The following is a 20,139-nucleotide window of genomic DNA, read 5'->3' as shown; positions in this document are numbered from 1 at the left end:
TGAAAGAGAAAGGAAAGCAACCCACCTCCATACACCCTGCTGACATACAGCCACCTTCTTAGCCTCCATCTTCAACCCATCTTCAACCCATAAGCTCAATACCTCCTTCAAACCTCAATACAAAAAGGTATACCACTTTTACGTTCTTTTCTGTTTTCAACTCCTGAGGGGAACCAGCAAGGCCCAGGCTAGTAAACAATACTAGTCCTGGCCTTGGACTGGTAAAATCCAACAATCGTATGAGGTGACACATGGCGCACACCAGTAACCATATGCCGTACGCCAGTAATGGTAGAACGAGAACTACTGGCGTGGGAATCATGGATCGTCATCTCTGTCATTTTATCTTTCTGTCAATCACCCTTGCATGCTAAATAACCAGTTTACGTCTTTCTGTATATCTAGAACTGTTTAGATGTGGTAGTTACTGCTCACTCTTTGTCTGTTCAAAAGGCCTCTGGGATCCTTCTGGTCATGTTCCAGAGCCCAGATGATGCAAAAGCCAAGCATTGGACCCATACAAAACTGGCGTACGGCCTTCCATTTCTGGCGTACGGCAGTTTTATATCACGATCCAGTGGTTGGCCCTTGCATCTTAGTTTAATCTTGGCCTCTTTTATATCCCCACACTGTTTTTGGGGTATTATGCTGCTTTTCTTGGCTTGAAGCCATCTCTCTTGTCTGTAACTGTATATATTATGTTCTATTAAACTGCGTGGTTTGTCCTGGGTGTGCGCTGGTCCCTTTCCAGAGCCCAGAGGATTGCAAACAAAGACTGAGCAACCAAACAAGTGAATTACGCCAGTTATGATGTGGCGTGCGCATGTCCAATCAGCATGCAGTGGCTCGGCCAGTGCATGCTGACAGAACTTGCTTACGTTCCTTCAGGGCAGCGTACTTCAGTTTATTCAAGCTGCTCAGTGCTTGTTCTCAATCTATATTTAGCATTGCAAGCAAAATCATCCATAAACATTTGGTCACCTAATTGCAACTTGTTACAGTTTTAACCCCCGTTAACTGTTCCCCCGCCCTAACTGGCTAAAAAATGATCAAATGAGAGAAAAATGCAAACGTTTTACAAAATGCCCGAGTAGAGACCGATCTCCGGATTGGGCGAGAGGGGTGCCATAAAACCCTTCCCCTCTCGTAACCTGGCTCCCGAACCTCAGATATCGAAGGTGACGACGGACCGGTCTACAAGCTTTTTTCAAAATCAAACAAACGTGGCAAACGTTTTCGAGTTCGGTTCCTTGGGTGCTCTCACCGCTAAAACCCGAGTGGCGACTCTGAATCGAGGCGTTTCGCCGCGCTTTTCAAAAAAGGGTCGCGCCCGATTTTTGTAAACGAAAATTTCCGGGTCGCGTGCCCATAATATCTCTCCCTTTATTCGGAACCATGGTCGTTATAAGCTTTATTAAGACCTTAGTAGATCTTACGCACGTTGTTAACTCTCGTAGATGCATGTGATTTATTTAATGTCGCTCAAATTGTGGAATCATGAGTGGTATCTTAAGCTGTTATTCTTTGCGAGCGTTATTTTTGATTGGCGCGTGGTGACCTTATTTCAATCCCACGTAGTTCACCAAACGCTTTTCATGGGATGTTTGAGAGTTCCGGTGAACGTGTGTAGCAACATTGCCATTGTGGGACATTTATCTCTGCATGTGTTTTGGCACTAATTTTATTCCTGTTTTTCCAAGGCTTGCATGTGTTTGAGTTGTAGGAGAGTGAGGATGCGGAAATTTCTCAGTCGCCTAATTATTGCTAATTTTGCATAACCCTCGTATCCCCGTTTTGCTATTTTAGTTTGTGTTTTAATATTTTTTCTATTTCGTTCGTTACTCGGGACTAGCAATGCTCAAGTTGGGGGGTGTGATAGGTGCGCGATATCTTGGATATGAGCACCTAAGTAGGGCAAATTAGCGCATTAGAGGCGCATTTTTTTCCATTTTCCACTTGATGCCGTGCTTTGCTTTGGTTTTGTGTTTTTATCATTTTCACAGGTAATAGGGTGGTTTTAGCGCCAAGGTTGGAATGAGTGGTTTCGAGGCCGGTTCATACGTTGCCGGGATGCCAAAGCGGAGGCATAAACGTTGGGTGACGTCGTTTGCATGTCGGGTGGTCAAAACCCATGCAAGGATCGAAAGATGGCCACTGTAGCGGGCGGTATCGATACGACCGTGACATGTATCGATACAATGAGTTGCAAGAGTGATCCAAAGGCTAACAGGAACTTGGGTATCGATACTAAAATTGCATGTATCGATACAATTAAGTGTTAAATTGGTCCACGGAAGAACAGAATTATGGGTATCGATACTTCCATTTCATGTATCGATACCGACGGCCACAACGGAATTAATCATTGTTTAATCGACGGCCGTAACGAAAATAATATTTGTTTTAATCGTTCTTTAAATTCCGAATTAAGGGGTTTTCCTATAAATACCCCGGAGAACTTTGTTTTTAGGGTTGGTACTTTTTATTAGTAGCTTTCTTTTCACGTTCTTTCTTCCAAAGCTCTTTTCTTTTGAAGCTTTCAAGTTTTGTTCAAGAACACATCTTCCGGTAACTCGTATCACGTTTTGTTCTTAATTAAAGTTGCTCGTGGTTCTCTTTTTAGTTTTAATCCTTTGTTTAATTTTGATTCCAAGCATGATGCAAGTTAAGGTTAATTTTTCTTTCTTTTTATTTTTAATAATGAGTGAGTAGTTTTTCTGAGGTTTGGTCGCTGGGTAAAGGCGCGCCGCAACCCAATTAGGATTCATCTCGCAATTTTCTGCACATTAATTCAATTAAATAAATTTAGTTGGTGAAATTTAAACACTTGAAATTTAAACCGTGATTCTAATTTAAACACTTCAATTATGTTTTAATGAATATACTTCATGTATCCATTTTTTTCGTGGCATAGATTACTTAAGTATCTATCAATGCTTCAGGTACATTGAGATCGATCTTCTGGACTGATCAAATTCTCATTACCTTCTTGTATGTTTCTTTGCTTTCCTTTCTGTTTCTGTTCGTTCCTCAGTACATTGAAAAGGAGTAGAGCATGTGACCATGTCTATTTATAGGCAACAAATTTTTTGGCAGAAACACTATGCCAACTATAACACTATTACAATCACCAGGCTTAATTGCCAAGTGGTCAGACATACACATACATCACTTTCATAACATATAATTTAATATTGAACTTGCAGTCATTCTACAAAGAAAAACTACAGATAGATATATCGCCCATATATGTCAAATTGATTCAAAATAATCGAGCTTGAGGTCGGCTCATTTAAAAGAGTTGTGTTTGACTTTGGTGATTTATTAAATGAGCCTCTTCAAATGAATCAAGCTTTCAAAAACGAGCCCAATAACAAATAACTCAAACTCGACTCTTTTATTGAATGAGCTTGTGACTAGAGATTGACTCTTCTCATACCGAGCTGAGCATTAAACTATTTCGCAAAAATCTCGGTTCATTTGCTGCTCTTCATGTAGAGTATCCAGTGCTTGTACCACAGTCATATCATGTGGCGTACTTGGGAATCCTCAAGTAAGTGCTAATGAAGAACTGTCACATGGTATTTCAAGGGATCTACGCTACCACATTTAAGTTTGAGATATAAAATACTGTGATGGAGCCCACATCCATGAATAATGAAGTAGGACCCGAAGCATCACGTATCAATGCTCCAATGCTCCAAAGGTAAGGCAAAATTCGACCATGGGACCACTACCCCGTTCCAGAAACATTTTAAAAAAATAAGCAGCTTATTTCACATTTTCAAACTCAAAAATAATGTAAATGAAAAATAAATTTTCAATTTTTTTTGTATCGTATAAAAGATCTCGATGAGATCTTTCAAATAAGATCCATATTACATATTTTTAGATTTCAATAAGTCCATAATTTTTGAGCTTGAAATTATCTTCTTAAAAAATAAGGACTTTTTTCCCGTTGCGGAACGGGTAAGGCCGGGGAGAAGAATCGCGAGTGGCAGTATCATGCATGTGCGGCCTACGTGGTTGATTCAATCCTTGTACCAACTTTTGCATGCACACTGTGACAAATCGTGATCAACCCTTATGATATAATGGAATGGACTTCGATATTGAAGAAATTATTGTGGAACATTAGTTTCTAGTACATATAATTGCACAAATTAATTACTTGCGTGACATAATTCCACATTATCATTCACACCAAAAGGATTCTTTTCATGCCCAATTTCTTTCACACCCATTCAAATTAAAAGACATAAAACCATTTCTAAACAAAAAAGTCTATATGTACAGTACAAACACTCCCAACGGATGGGATCCACATGTACGTGTTGTGACTGTTTGTGTGTTTATTTGTGAATGTCTTTCACCTCTAATGTGTGTGCATGGGATCGATAGAGCCACATGTGTTTATTTGCGTAAATGTCTTTGTGGTTAGAGAAAAATTATTCCCTAAACGCCCTCATCTCCTTTCTACGTACTAATCCAAAACTTGATTTTTCGTCTATATTTTCTTACCACCAATCACCGTCCACCATCAATCACCCGTCCCATTAATTTCAAGATTCTGGAAAATGCGCAAACCTTAGCTTCCTTAATTTAGGCCCCGTTTCTACTAATAAAAATCACTAAAAACTTAACGCATTTTACCATTTCGTTTTCACTAATAAAAAACTTTCAGCATTTTACCATCTCATTTCCACTAACAAAAAATTGTCAACAAACTCTGTTTTTGCTACAATAACTCTACTCACAAACCATCAATAATTTATTCACTACCGAAAATACCTAACAACTTTTCAACCACCAATAAAAATCTACAAATTTTTCACTACAGAAAACACCCTTTACTATATTAGACCGATCATTCTCCCATCCTGTTAACTTAAAGTCATTTACCTTCTTTTTATGTACCAAGACTATCCCTTTCATTGTGTCATATCTCTATCAAAGGAGACCGCACCTCTTACGCACATCAGAGAGCCTTTCTCTCGTTCCGCCTTTCAGGTGTCAACCGTCCATTGCCTCCATTAATTACAGTAATTACTTGCGCTTTTGGTTGTCATTTCTTCCAAACTCTTTTGAATTTTGAAGCTTTGTGCCCGGCCCCGTTTGATAACAATGACAGATGAATGGAATTCGTAAAAATATGGGATTGAGGTTGGAATTGGTAATAAGAATAGATTGGTAATGAGAATGAATTGATAATGAATACGTTTGTTTGGGATAGAATTAAATGATGAGATTATTAATATTATGTTTGTTTGAGATGAGATTAGATATATGATGGAATTAAATTGATAGAAGAAATTAGTAATAAAAAAAAATTAGTAATGAAAAGGTGTTGGGAATGAATTATTAATACCAAGTCCCAAAGAGTATTACTAATACCCCTCCGGAACAAATAAAAGGCGATCACAATATTTCCTCAAAGCATTGGTCTGAACTCTCACACCCATCATTCCACAGCCATGTTTCTCACTCCTCTTTTTTCTCTCTCTCCTCTCCTCCTCCTCCTCGCTCTCCTCCCCACCACACCCGCCCAAGACCACCTCAGCTTCACATTCAACAACTTCAAAACCTCACCAAACCTCACCCTCGATGGGATAGCCGAGTTCAAACCCTCAGGCCTCTTAGCCTTAACCAACGGCACCCGCCACCAAAAGGGCCACGCCTTCTTCCCCACCCCATTCCCCTTCAAACCCACCCCGAACGCCACCGCCTCATCCTTCTCCACCTCCTTCATCTTCTCCATAATCCCCGAGTACCCCACCCTCTCCAGCCACGGCATCGTCTTCGTCGTGGCCCCCTCCCCGCGCCTCCCCGGTGCCCTCCCCAGCCAGTGGTTGGGCCTCTTCAATGGAACCAATAACGGGAACTCAACCAACCACGTGGTTGCGGTAGAGCTTGATACTATATACAGTAGCGAGTTTCAAGATTTAAATGATAACCATGTTGGCATTGACATTAATGGGCTGCACTCTGTTGCGTCTCAGGCAGCTGGGTACTATTCTTCAAATGGGAGGTTTCAGAATTTGAGTCTGATCAGCGGTAAGGCGATGCAAGTTTGGGTTGAATACGATGGGGGAAAGAAGGAAATGAATGTTACTATGGCTCCGGTTCATTCGCCCAAGCCAAACACGCCGCTATTGACTCTTTCTAAGGATCTTTCCCCGTTCTTGAACCAAAATATGTACGTTGGGTTCTCTTCCTCTACTGCATCAATCAGAACTTCCCATTATATTTTGGCTTGGAGCTTTAAGATTAATGGATTTGCTGATGCGTTTGATTTCTCTCAACTCCCTAAGCTTCCTCACATCGGACCCAAGAAAGTTTCTAGGCTTCTGACAATTGGGTTGCCTTTGAGTTTAGTTTTGGTGTTTGGAGTGCTTTCAGGGGTAGTTTATTATGTCAGAAGGAAGAGGAAGTTTGCTGAAGTGCTTGAAGATTGGGAACTTGACTATGGGCCTCATAGGTTCAAGCACAAGGACTTGTATATTGCCACCAATGGATTTAGGGAAAAGGGGCTCTTGGGTAGTGGGGGATTTGGCAGGGTTTATAGAGGAATATTGCCTACTTCAAAAATTGAGGTTGCAGTGAAGAGGTTATCACATGAATCTGGGCAAGGAATGAAGGAATTCGTGGCAGAAATCATTAGTATTGGACGTTTGCGGCACCGGAATTTAGTTCAACTCTTGGGTTATTGTCGCCAAAAAGGGGAGCTCTTTTTGGTCTATGACTACATGCCCAATGGAAGTCTAGATAAATTGCTCTACGACCAGCCGAGTTGTACCCTCAATTGGCAGCAAAGATTTCAAATCATCAAGGGGGTGGCGTCGGGCCTTTTCTATTTACACGAAGAGTGGGAGCAAGTTGTTGTGCATAGAGATGTCAAGCCGAGTAATGTGTTGTTAGATGGCGAATTCAATGGGAGATTGGGCGATTTTGGGCTAGCTAGATTGTCTGATCATGGAACCGATCCACAAACCACTCATGTGGCTGGAACACTTGGGTATCTTGCACCAGAGCACACTAGAACCGGAAAAGCCACAACGAGCACTGATGTGTATGCTTTTGGTGCCTTTTTGCTCGCGGTGGTATGTGGGAGGAGGCCCATTGAGCTACGAGCAGCAGCAGAGGATTTAGTTTTGGTGGATTGGGTGTTTTCCTTTTGGAGCAGAGGGGAAGTGTTGCGAACCGTTGATGCTAAATTGGGGAGTGAATATGTAAGGGAGGAAGTGGAGTTGGTTTTGAAGCTGGGTTTGATGTGTTCCCACTCTGAGCCGGCCGCCAGGCCGAATATGAGGCAAGTTGTGGAGTATTTGGAGGGAGATATTCCTCAGCCAGAGTTGAAACTGATGGGTATTTTTGCCACGGGTCTTAACGTTTGCTCACCAGAAAGGGTTTGACGATTTTGCACTGTCGTATCCGTCTTCTATGGAGAACGCGTTTTCGCATTCGTCTTCTGTTGTAGGATCCCGTCTCTCTGGAGGCAGATGAGGCTTCTAACTTTACACACGAGTAATGTAACTGATGAACCATATGGTTTATGTTTTTCTATACTTTAGGCATAATTAAGCTTGTCTTCTATGTATATCTGGAACCCTTCTACAGCCACCGACCATATGGGGATCGATTCTGCTCCGATGGTCACATTAGACCCACTTTGGATCCTGCACATGCAAAAAACTCTAAGCTGTTCAATAATTTCAAAATAATGAGCGGGCCATGATAAATCAGCTCAATTCGATAGTGGCTTGGCGCATCATGCTCAGCACAAGCCACCTGTTCTGTGACCAAATCGTGGACCAACCCATGGCTGAGTCGGGTTCGGTCCACCACAATCTATATAACAAAATCTACGGAAAAAGGATTTTTGAATCTTATCTCTCTATAAATCCTAACCATTGATTTACTCCATAAATCTTACAGCTTTTCCTCCCAAACAATATTAATTATACAATTGTCATTAATTAGATCTCACGTCGCACCGTGCCACCCTAGTTGTATGATACCTTGTGATCACAAAATTCCCCATGTTTAAGGGGCTTTTCACATTTGTTTTGTTTGCCGAATTCTTGCTCATTACCACCAAGCATGCAGAGGCAAAAGTATGATTGTTTTCAGTTCTCCAATCCACAATAACGATGACTAAAGCACATTCAAACAAGCTTTTTTATTTTTTTATTATTTATTTATTTTTATTATTTATTTATTTTTTTAGAGTCCGGCTAACCAGTGCTACCGTGCACCGCTTAATTATACTATCATTCCATACTTTTTGTACTTTTCAGACCATAAAGGAAGTGTACTTCCCAATTTTCCATCAAGAAAAAAGCCCAACAGGCAACGTGCCTTCCCGTGTATAATTAAATGACAATTTTGCCCTCAAACAATGTGAACCTTTTCCGCTTACACATTTTTTTAGAGACCTGTCTTTTAAGGAGTACCTTTTTTTATCTTCTTGTTTTTTGATTGGCTTAGAGCATCCGCAATGGGAATAATCAAAATCGATAACCAAAATGTACCACGTCAGCATTTGATTATCCATTTAGTTCATAATTAAACTTAACAAACTTGATCTCCACATTGGTTATTTCTGTATTCCTATAAAAAAAAGCCCCCACAATACGCAATGCACCTATGTCCAATTACAAATGAGTTTCAATCACGCACCCGACCACACCAAATTATTCGTCTCGGTGAGACGATATTAATGTGATGTGTTTTTTAATTTTTTAGTTATGAATTTGGTTATTGGGTTTGGTTATTGAGTTTTGGTTATTAGTAAAAGTTGTTAAGTTTGGTTATTCAAAGGTCAAAATTTGATGAGTTGCTAAGAGGTTGCTAAGTTTGGTTATTACAATGTGAGCACTTTTTTGAGTAAACATTGCTAACTTTAGCAACCTTTTGGTTTTGATTATTACATTGTGGATGCTCTTATGTCAGTTTTTTTTAGGCATCCGTCTTTTACAGTAAAGATTAGGCTCCGTTCCAAAACCCAAAAAAAATTCTTATTTTTTAAGAAGATAATTTTAAGTTAAAAAATTATGGGCTTATTGAAATATAAAAATATGCAATATGGATCTTATTTGAAAGATCTTGATGAAATATTTTATACGATGCAAAAAAAATTGAAATATTATTTTTTATTTACATTATTTTTGAGTTTGAAATTGTGAAACAAACTGCTTATTTTTTAAGAAGATTTCTGGAACGGGGCTTAGTTTCCTTTAAAAAAAAAAGTCAAACTTGACATTTTGTTTTGTCTTTATTTAATTTTTCTTTGTATTTGTTAGTTTTGCATTCATTATTTTTTTGAACTTTTTTGCATAAAAGTTTGTGAATTATTTTCTCCGTCCCAAATTGTTGGTCCCCTTTCTTTTTTTGAAAATATCAAAAAATTGGTTATATCTCTTAATTTATAATATTTTTTATATTAAATATGGATCTTATTTGATAGATCTCAATAAGTTTTTTATAAAAATTTCTTAAAATCACCTAAAAGATTATAAATTGTAAAATATAATCAATTGAAAAATAGCATGCACTCTCAAAGAGGACAAATAAATTGGGATGGAGGGAGTATTAGTTTGCCTCATCGAGCTAATTATCAAGAGTTGTATTCTAGTTGTGTTGTTTCATGTTAAGGTGTCCACACGAAAAGTTAAATAGCTTTACGAGTTATTATTGAGTTATGTGAGTCAAACCTGTATTTGTCCCTTATAATCTTCAAGTTGGTGAGATCTGTTGTACATGTGTTCGTGTCAAAAGTGGTCGTCTCAAAGTATCAACTCTGCATAAAAAAGTTGTCTTTTCAACCTTTTTTTTTTTGTCTTTATTCCAAAAATTACGAGGCCCTGTTCTAGTTTCAAAAAAAAAAAAAACTTTTAGAAAAGGAAGGTAATTTCAAGTTAAAAAATCATGTGTTTACTCAAATAATTTTTTTACTAATATGGATTTTGTTTGATAGATCTCATTGAGATCTTTCAAACAGTGTAAAAACTATTAAAAAATTATTTTTTATTTTCATTATATTTGAGCTTGAAATTACCTTCTTTTAAAAAAGAAAGTTTAAAAAGAAAGCGGAACAGCACATGAGTCTTTTTTATTTATTATTGTCTTTTTAAAAAAAATTATGAATTTCTATTAAAAAAATTTATTTTTCGATTTCTCTTATCGAGATGAATCAATAAGTCACAAAAATTTGATGGTAAATAAACAAATGCAAAAAAAAAAAAATCACTCAACTTTTTAATTCGAACCCAATTTAAAAAAAGATTGGGAGGAGATAGAGAGTTGTGTATTTCTTCCGATTGAGGTAAGGAGGGTGTAATTAAAAGCTGGGGCCACCACATCACGTCAGATGGTTGGAGCGTGGTGGGTAGCCAAAGGAAAAGTGAAAATGTCAAATATGTAATTTGGCTAAAAACTTCAATCACTTCAACCTGCAGGTTGCAGAGGCCAGAAATTATGCCTTAAGGGCCCACATACGGGGTGCTATGGTGCACCCGTTAGCATTTGCGTTTTTTGTATTGTATAGATATCTATAGCACATTGTATGCCGCTCTTGCTTAGCAATTTTCTTTAGCCATTCCAAGCAGGCATTGAATTGGCTCCACAATGCATCATTGTCCAACGCATGACTTCACTTCTAACAAGATAAAGTGAAGTGGGCCCATTTGGACATTCGTTTATCGGAAAGGAAAAAATAAAAAAACAAAAAAGGTCGTGGGTGCTGTCCCAGATATTCAAAATTGATTGGATTGGTGGTGGGGTAATAGCTGGTAGAATAACAAATTCACAGCACATGTTGCCTGCAGTTAATGGGGATATTAATATCAAAGTCCTGAATATGAGGTGAGATTGAGAAATCAATAACAAGGACCATAAAAGTAGTATTTTTGACCTAGGGAGAAAGTCCCACGGAAGGGAAGAAAACAAAAAAAAACCAGCAAACAAACCTAAAGTAAAACCTACGAGCGAACATCGGATCCACAACTCTAAGTCTTGCCGCCCAAAAATACCGATCAAGACCCTTACTGCCGCCACCACGTACCGCTTCCACGATGGTGGCCGAGACACAGCAAAGACAACAAAACGGAACCATGATCACCACAGCAGCCATACCCCACTGTACAGAACACCAATTGCTACATCCGTCCCAAGAAACTACACCCTCATTAGGGCACTAACCTATGCGACGCCCAGAATGATGAGAACGGGGCCGGCCTAATTAATAACGTCGATGGAACTGCAAGACGATCGGAAAGAAGAGCAACAGAGAGGAAGATCGGAAAAGGAGCACACAGGCAGACTGCTCTAGCAACGATCGGCTTCGTCGATGTCGGAGCTCGTCGAAATCGGGGGGATCGATCTGAAGTAAAGAGAGAGAGTCCCTCTCTCAAACTCCAGAAATCCACATCAACCAACCATATATTCCTCTCCTCACCCTACGTTTTCCCACTTGAAAGACAAATTAAAACCTCGAAACTTTATCCCGCAATCAAACTTTTATTTTTAATAAAATTTGAAATTTTAACATTAAATAACAAATCAAACTTTTTTTTTGTTATTAAAATCTTTTGGTCTTATTGGTAAAAAAAGGTCAAACTTTATTGCAAAAATTCAAAATTTTCAATTTATTTTGGTCTTTTTCATCGTTTATGAGCTTTTTTCAACTTTAATCTATATATTTATATTTTTTCATTCCTCTCGTCGACGAAAAAAAATGTATTGGAAGAATTTGACCAAGATCTTGTGAAAATCAAGAGAAAGAAATTTTAAAAACCATCTTAAAAAGCCCCTGAAAAATTAGATCATACTCTCACACACTGGTAGCCTGCCTTTTCTTCAACGCTATGCATATACAATATTACTCCACTAAAGACCTCATTTGAAAAGTCAAAAAAATGGAAAATCAATTTGTTCCTTCTAAATATCTAGGCTTTTGTTCTCACAAAAATGGAAAATTATTAATTGCACCGGGATAACTTTCTCCAAACAGCTGTCAACTTCAAGCCAAACATTCCATTTGGGAATTGGGGTCATTGGAGGATTTGCCCGATAGTGAACTTTAGGGGCTTCGGAGCTCATCGAGGTACGGGCAAGCATCTCGGACATCCGTTTATCTGAAAGTATAAAATAAAGAACAAAAAAAGTCGTGAGTGCTGCCTTTCCAGATTTCCACATGTACGTGTTGTGAGTGTTTGCGTGTTTATTTGTGTGAATGTGTTCCTCGTACCTCTAATATGTGTGGAGCCGCATGTGTTTTTTTGTCATACCACGCCTATCCCTTTCATTGTGTCATATGTCTATCAATATGGAGGGCGACCATTTACCCCTCTTACGCACATCAGAGAGAAGTATCAACCCTTGATGGCCTCATGGCCTCCATTTATAATTAATTACTTACGCTTTGGTTGTCATTTCCTCCCAGATAAAAATTTATTTATGGAGAGTTCCGTAAATAAGTTTTATGGATGTGAAGATCCAGATTCATTCCGCTGTAAAAAACTTATTCACGTCTCCATCTCTCTCACCTTCAAACTCTTTTGAATTCTGAAGCTTTGCGGATCTAGTGAACAAAGGAGGGATTAAATTGCTACTCTTTTCTTTTTCGGAACAACAAATCAGCAACTTATATTGGCTATTGTGAAGCAATTTCACAGTGATGCTAACCCCAAGCGTTGGTCAAGTGGCGTTGGCGTGGAACTTAGGTATTTGCTCCATCATAAGGTTTCAAGTTCAATTTTCCTTTCCAATAACTCTTGGGACCATCTCACCCCTACGCATAAGCATGTGAAATGGCTGTGGGAGGGACTATAGGATTAGCCTAATATGCGCGCAAGCTATCCTGAAACATCCTGCATTACCAAAAAAAAAAGTCACAGTGATGCTATTCTACAACAATTCCAAAAATCAAAGCGCACTTATGCCATGTGTTTTTTTGAAACATAGTATGCCCTGCCTTGTTTGGATGGTATTTTGAAAAAAAAATTAACTCAAAAAACATTTTTTACCTTTACTTCTAATCATTATTCTCATTTCTCTCTCATCTCTCCAATCACTATAATTGTTTCTCTGTCTATCTCTCTCCACGCATTACTCTTATCTCCAATTATTATCTTAATTCTCTCTCTACTCATTACCCAACTATCAAACTCAAAAATTTTCAAAACACCATCCAAACAAGGCAAATTATCTCGGTAAAAACTTGTGAAGTTGTCACTAAATGTATATAGAGTCTTCCATTTAAACTTAAATAATACCATACCAGTATATGAGCGAAAATAAGATTGAACTAACCTCTAGTCATTGTTGTTCAAGGTTAACACCAAACACACACGTGTTAGATCTAGGTGTCTTCCAACCTATGCATGTCTTGAGTTGCCTTGATTGATGGATATCATAGGCTTATATATATGCTAGGTTAGGGACCCTTAATCTTCTTCAAAAAACCTTATAGTTTCCCTCCATCATGGAAACACACTTATGGAAATAATGGAAAGCCAACAGCTTTTGAAACCACCACTATACATAATGTAAGTGGGCAACTAACTATAATCACACATATGACTAGGTGGGCCCTAAAATATTTATTGCATTCTTCCACTGGCTCATGAGACACATGTATATAATGTTAGTGACAAATACTTTAAATTATGGCCATGTAACTGAAATTGCCCATATCCTTCAAATTCAGAAAACCTCCTACTCCATTGAAAAATATCAAACATGAATCATAGTTGTGGTGGTCTCGGTTACTGTCTCAATAACCGAACCAAATGGTTTGAACCAATGCCCTTTTAGGGGCTGGACAACAACTAGGTAAAAGCTAATGGTCCCTATGTGCTGTTCGGTTTATCACTCGGTAATAAGACCCTTGTGCTTGCTTCGGTAATTATTAACAGCAAGGATTGTATCTGTTCCGGAATTCCCGAAGCCTCCTAAGAGAAGTAGTTAAGCTAGATGGGCCCCATGTGGATTGTGCGGCAGGCGTAATCATTGGGATCATATATGACCATGTGCCCCGTAATCATTGGGATCAGATATGGCCATGTGCCCCATAATCGTCGGAGGGTCATTGGGCTACTCGAGCCCCAGTGACTTATTGCAGGTTCAGCAGCAGGAGCAACGGAGCTGCAGATGAAAGAACCTAACCTGAACTGCGGTCAAGGTCCCATCAAATCGAACCCCCACAATTGGCGACTCTGCTGGGGACCTAGCCATCCTTTCAGCGTTCATTTCCTTCTCTCCCGAAAACTCCGTTCATCGTTTCTACTTCAGATATGGTGGAGGTCGAACAAACGCACCGTAGTGACACCACCCTCAGGCTCAACCCCCTGGGGGGCCATACCTTGGCCTTCGGCGAAGCCAACGCCCTGAGAAAACCTCATATGTCCATCGGAGTTAGGGCCGGGACCTCGACACCAGGCGGGGGCCTTTCCTTTGAACTCCACACCTATATCCGCCACCTGAAATGGAAAATCGACGACCTAACAATGGTCGTGGAACGAGACTAGCATGTTTGGGAGGAGTTGGCGGAGATCAAACATCTCCTCTAGATCTCCCCATCTCATTCCTCCGGGAGCCGTGGCGAAAGAAAAAGCCATCATAGCCCTCCCCACAGTCATGAAGGAGGCCACCTGGTGGAGCTCCGACCTTGGCCCTCAGTCAAAGACTACCTCTAGCCACCAGGTGCAGAGGATGGTCGAACCGAAAGGGGTGCATGGCATAGGGAACGTCCTCATTCCCTTAAGCAACCTCAAGGGAAACCATCCGCCTTCGAGAGGTTCGGAGCAGGAAGCGTCTCTGCCTCTTCCACTCATTCGGTTCGAATTGGCAAAGGGCAGCATGAATCCGCCCCATGCTTTACAAGGGCTGCCAAGGAAGATAACGGCCTCTTGGAGTTCCAGATGAAGGGATACCACGAGCGTCTGAAAAATGCCCGAACCAAAAGCCCTATCGTCTCACACTCTAAAGAAGCCCGTAATAGAAGCCCAATCACCAAACGCCTCGAGCTTTCTCCTCAGATAGCTACCGAAAAGAGTGCCACGAGCGCTCCCCCCATAAGTCGACAAGCGTCATCCCGAAGAGAAAGGAGTATGAAAGGTTGGATAAGCTTGTCCCAAAGAAGCGTACAGCGACCGAGCGTCCAGACGGCTCCGACCGTTCGATCCGACCCCATCACGATGCCAAGCTCGAAAGACTCACGACCTCTCCTTTCACAAAAGAGATTGACTCAGTCACCCCCCCCCCCCCCCAAAGGGATTTACCCAACCCAAATTTGCCAAGTGCGATGGCAAGACCGAGGCATACACTCATCTAGTCCAATACAAACTTGTCATGTCTCTCTTCCTCCAAAACGAATCTTCGGACGATGCCTTCTTGTGCAAAGTTTTCTCTACCAGCCTCGAGAACCTGGGCCTCACTTGGTTCAACCAGCTCTCAGCCCAGTCAATCTCCTCATTTGACTCCCTCTGTGATGCCTTCATGGCTCAGTTCGTCACAAGCAACAAGCACGAGAAGGAGATCGATTCCCTCATCGCCCGCCGTAAACAAAACGACAAAACGCTCTGCCAATACGCAAGTCGCTACTTGGAGTTGTTCAATGAAATAGAAGGTTATGACGGTGTCATCTCGGCCCTGAGGATTCAAGCTCGATCTCACTTCCCAGGACGAGCAGGTCTATGACAACCTCGCCCGCCACAAGCCCAACTCTATGAAAGACCTCATGACTCGCATTGAGGGCTGGTGCCAGCTCATCCAATCCAAAGCTGAGAGGGGCATCGGGAAGCCCACGAGCTCAAAGACACCGTCCACCTCGGAGGCTGCCCCGGCTCCCGTACATACCTATTTCAAACCTTAAAAAGTAGGTCAACAACATCAAGCAATCTCCGAGGAAGGGACCGAAGCCAAGCGACTTCAACACCAAGAAAACTGTCTTTACCATTCCTATTTACTAGATTATCGACCAAGTGAAGGATCAGTCTTTCTTCACCTTCCCAAACCAAAAACTCGGCACCGAGAACGGGAAAATCAAGAACCTTATCATCCGATGCAGGTACCACAACAAGCAAGGTCACTTTACCACTACCTGCAAGCCCTTCAAGGCCTACTTGGAGCAACTTGTCGTAGGAGGCCATCTCGGTAACCTCATCGACCGCGAGAACACCAGAACTCAAGCACAGCGTCCCGAAAACCATACTGAAGAAGAAGTTCAAACGATCCATGTTATCCATGGCCCTCTGAACTTCGAGAGCGCTCGTATCATCCGTGCCGAGCTGAATGATGCCTCTTCTTCCAAACAGGTCATGTTTGTCGGTCAAGTGGACCATCACCTTTACCGAGAGAGACCTTGACCGTGTCCAGCTCCCGCATAATGACGCTGTCGTGGTCATACTACGCATCGAAACCTTTAACGTCCGATGCGTCCTCGTGGACCAAGGCAGCTCAGCCGAGGTCATGTATTATTCCCTGTTCAAGGATTTGAAGATCTCAGAGACCGACCTCCATCCCTCCAAAGTCCCCCTCGTCGGGTTCAATGGGGCTCTGGTATGGCCCCTCGGCATGATCACTCTTCCCGTCCGTGCCGGATCGGTGGTCCTTGACATAGAGTTTGTGGTGTTCGATGTCCCTAGCCCTTACAACGCAATTATCGGGCACACTTGGCTCCATAAGCTGAAGGCTATCACCTCAACTTATCACCAGGTGGTCCGCTTCATTGGCACTAATGGATACCAAGAGGACTTGTATGGAGATCAAACCGCGGCCAAAAGATGTTATGTCAACGCGGTGTGAAGTAGTAAGCAGACTTCCCGGGTCAATCTCATTGAGGTTCCCGAGGTCCCAATTTTGGAAGACATCGGTAGACCGGCCAACGAGAAAGCAGTGGAAGATCTTGTCGCCGTTCCCATCACCGAAGATGGTTCCCGTTTCTTCCTTGTCGGTTCCTCACTTAGTGACACCGAACAAAACAAGATGGTTGACTTCCTCAACAAGAACATAGAAGTATTCGCATGCACCCCGTATGAAATGCTCGGGGTCGACCCCGCATTTATCTACCATGAGCTCAACATTGACTGAGACAAGCGCCCAGTTGTGCAAAGAGCAAGGCGATTCTCCCTGGTCCACTTCGAAGCTGTCATTAAAGAGGTCAATCGGGTCCTAAATGCGAAGGCCATCCGAGAAGTGCAATACCCCATATGGTTAGCAAACACAGTGGTGGTCAAGAAGAAGAATGGCAAGTGTCAGGTCTGCGTCGATTATTCCAATCTCAACCACGCCTGCCCAGAGGACTTTTTCCCCCTTTCGCAGATTGACCAGCTCGTCGACACCACGCCTACCAGGGCTACCATCAAATTTCCATGAGCAAAAAAGACATCCAAAACACGGCCTTTATCACCCTCCCCCCCACCCAGAATCTTCGGATATCTCGTTATGCCCTTCGGGCTGAAGAACGCCGGGGCTACTTTTCAACGAATGATAACCAAGATGTTTGAGCATTTACTAGGCAACACCATGATGGCCTACATTGATGACATGGTGGTCAAAAGCATGCTCGTCGGTGATCACCTAACCCACCTCGTCGAAGCCTTCAAAATCCTCAAGAAGCACAAGCTCTGCCTCAACGCCGAAAAGTGTGCCTTCGGTGTCAGTTCAGGTAAATTTCTTGGTCACCTCATCTCCCAACGCGGTATTGAAGCCGACCCCTCTCAACTACTTGCCATTGAGAAACTCTAGGCTCCCCACAACAAAAGGGATGTTCAACGTCTAACAGGCATGGCCGCCGCCCTGAATCGATTCATTAGTCGTTCCTCCGACAAATGCCAACCATTCTTCGCCCTCTTGAAGGGTAGCCGATGAAGTTTCAATTGGACAGAGGACTGTGATCGAGCCCTCCAGTAGTTGAAGACTTACCTTTCCGAGGCCACACTCCTCGTCATGCCTCAGGACCAAAAGGACCTGTTCCTATACCTAGTAGTCTCTCAACACGCTATAAGTTCGATGCTCGTTCGACGGGAAGGACGAGAACACCAACCCATCTACTACTCCAGTAAGACAACGACCCTCGCCGAGACACGTTATCTACCACTGGAAAAACTGGTTCTCGCTCTCGTCTTAGCCTCCAAGAAGCTCGCTCCCTACTTCCAGACACACTGCATCATTGTCCTCACTGAGTACCCTCTTAAGTTTCTCCTTCGGAAGGTGGACCTTTCTAACCGAATCTCTCAGTGGGATGTCGAGCTTGCGAACTATGAAATCCACTTCTAGACTCGAACAACAATCAAAGCTCAGGTCCTCGCCGACTTCATCACCAAAATCACTCCAGTCGATTCTCCCGCTTCGGCTCCAACTCCAGCTCCAAACACCAAAGTAGTACTCCAGGCAAACCCTAGTACCGCTTGGAAGCTTTCCACAGAGATGTATGGAAGATGTATGTCGACGGCACCTCCAATAGCTGAGGAGTAGGAGCCAGAATCGTCCTCCTCTCCCCGTCCGGCATCTTACACGAAAGCTCCCTCTCTATCAACTTCCCTGCCTCCAACAACGAGGCTGAGTACGAAGCACTGATCTCTGGGCTCAAGACCGCCGACGCTCTAGGCATCGAAGAACTTGTGGTTTACAGTGATTCCAATTAGTGATTAACTAGCTTTCGAAGGAATATGAAGCTCGAGACGACCGAATGCATACTTACCTCAGCTCTGTCGTCCGGCTCATCAAGAATTTCAAAGCCATTTGAGTCGAACATATCTCCAGGGAACAAAATGCCCATGCCGACACCCTTGCCGAGCTCACTTTGGCTTGCTCCTCCTCAAGACGTCGTTCTATCTCCTTCAGCTTCATTGACAAGCCCAGTTTCGAACTTGAAGTATTAAGCCAAGAGATACTCACCATAGAGCTGGGTCCGAGCTAGATGGATGAGATCATAGGCTACCTGCGAGACGATGCCCTCCCCACCAACAAGAAGGACGCTTACTGACTCCGCAATAAAGCTGCTCTCTTTTGGCTTAATCCGAACGGTAAGCTTTACCGAAGATCATTCACCGGCCCGTATCTGCTGGTCGCACACCGCCACTGAGTACTGGGCATCATCGAAGAACTCCACGTGGGTGATAGCGGTTGTCACTCCGGTGGAAGGTCCCTCGCTCACCGAGCCATCTCCCAGGGGTATTAGTGGCCAACAAGGAAGAAGGATCCTGAAGACTTTGTCAAGCGTTGTCGGAAGTGCCAGATGTTCACCCCCATTATCCACCAGCCGGCTCGAGATGTTAGCCCCCTCACCAGCCCATGGCCCTTTTCTTAGTGGGGCATGGATATCATCGGCAAGCTCCTTGTTGCTCCCGGTGGGTTCAAGTTCCTCTTAATCGCTACTGACTATTTCTCGAAATGGGTCGAAGCCGAACCCTTGGTCACTATTGAAGAAACAGACGTCATTTGTTTCGTTTGGCAAAATATCATCTCTCGCTTTGGTGTTCCCTTTGCCATCATCACAGACGACAGTTTACCGGGCAGAAATGCCGGTCCCTATTGGATGAATACGGCATTAAATGGGACACATCCACTTCGGCTTACCCCCAGGGCAACGGGCAAGCCGAGTCTGCAAACAAGGCAATTTCATCCAGGCTAAAGCGCCGACTCGAGTCACACCAGGGCAAGTGGGCCGAGGATCTACCTAGGGTACTCTGGGGCTACCGAACCACACCTCAGCGATCCACCGATCTCACTCCCTTCTCCTTGGCATTCGAAATGGAGGCTGTCATTCCCTTACAAGTCGGGCTTCCAACAATCCGTACCAAAAATTTTGACGAGGCGGTGAATAACGATAGCATCGCTCCGGACCTCAACTTGGCCAAGGAGGAACGTGAAAATATAATAATCAAGCTCTCGTTGTACCAGCAGGAAATTGCCAAAGGCTACAACTATAGCATCCGTCTTAGGTCATTCAAGCCTGACGACCTCGTCTGGAAGAAAATGGTGGAGAAATCAAAGAAAAGAAAGCTAATGCCCAATTGGGAGGGCCCCTACCGAGTTCTCAAGCACGTCGGTTCGAAAAGTTTCAAGCTGGAGAAGTTGGATACTTCTCCTATCGCTAAGACCTAGAATGCCAACAACCTGAAGAAGTTCTATGGC

General features: G+C 42.5%; 1 protein-coding gene and 1 pseudogene across 1 annotated transcript; both read left to right on the top strand.

Annotated features, from left to right (window-relative positions):
• Window positions 1–5,419: 5,419 nt before the first annotated feature.
• LOC131322040 (L-type lectin-domain containing receptor kinase IV.1-like) lies at window positions 5,420–7,597 on the top strand (annotated as a pseudogene).
• Window positions 7,598–16,470: 8,873 nt separating this feature from the next.
• LOC131323921 (uncharacterized) lies at window positions 16,471–17,376 on the top strand. Its single transcript, XM_058355755.1, has 3 exons — window positions 16,471–16,786; window positions 16,868–17,016; window positions 17,098–17,376. The coding sequence occupies exons 1-3, from the start codon at window positions 16,471–16,473 to the stop codon at window positions 17,374–17,376; spliced, it is 744 nt and encodes a 247-aa protein (XP_058211738.1).
• The last annotated feature ends 2,763 nt before the right edge of the window (window positions 17,377–20,139 follow it).

This window comes from Rhododendron vialii, chromosome 4a (assembly GCF_030253575.1).
Source record: "Rhododendron vialii isolate Sample 1 chromosome 4a, ASM3025357v1".
In the NCBI taxonomy this organism is placed as follows: Eukaryota; Viridiplantae; Streptophyta; class Magnoliopsida; order Ericales; family Ericaceae; genus Rhododendron; species Rhododendron vialii.
Note: the sequence above shows the minus strand (reverse complement) of the source record. Positions and strands in the feature narration are given on the sequence as shown.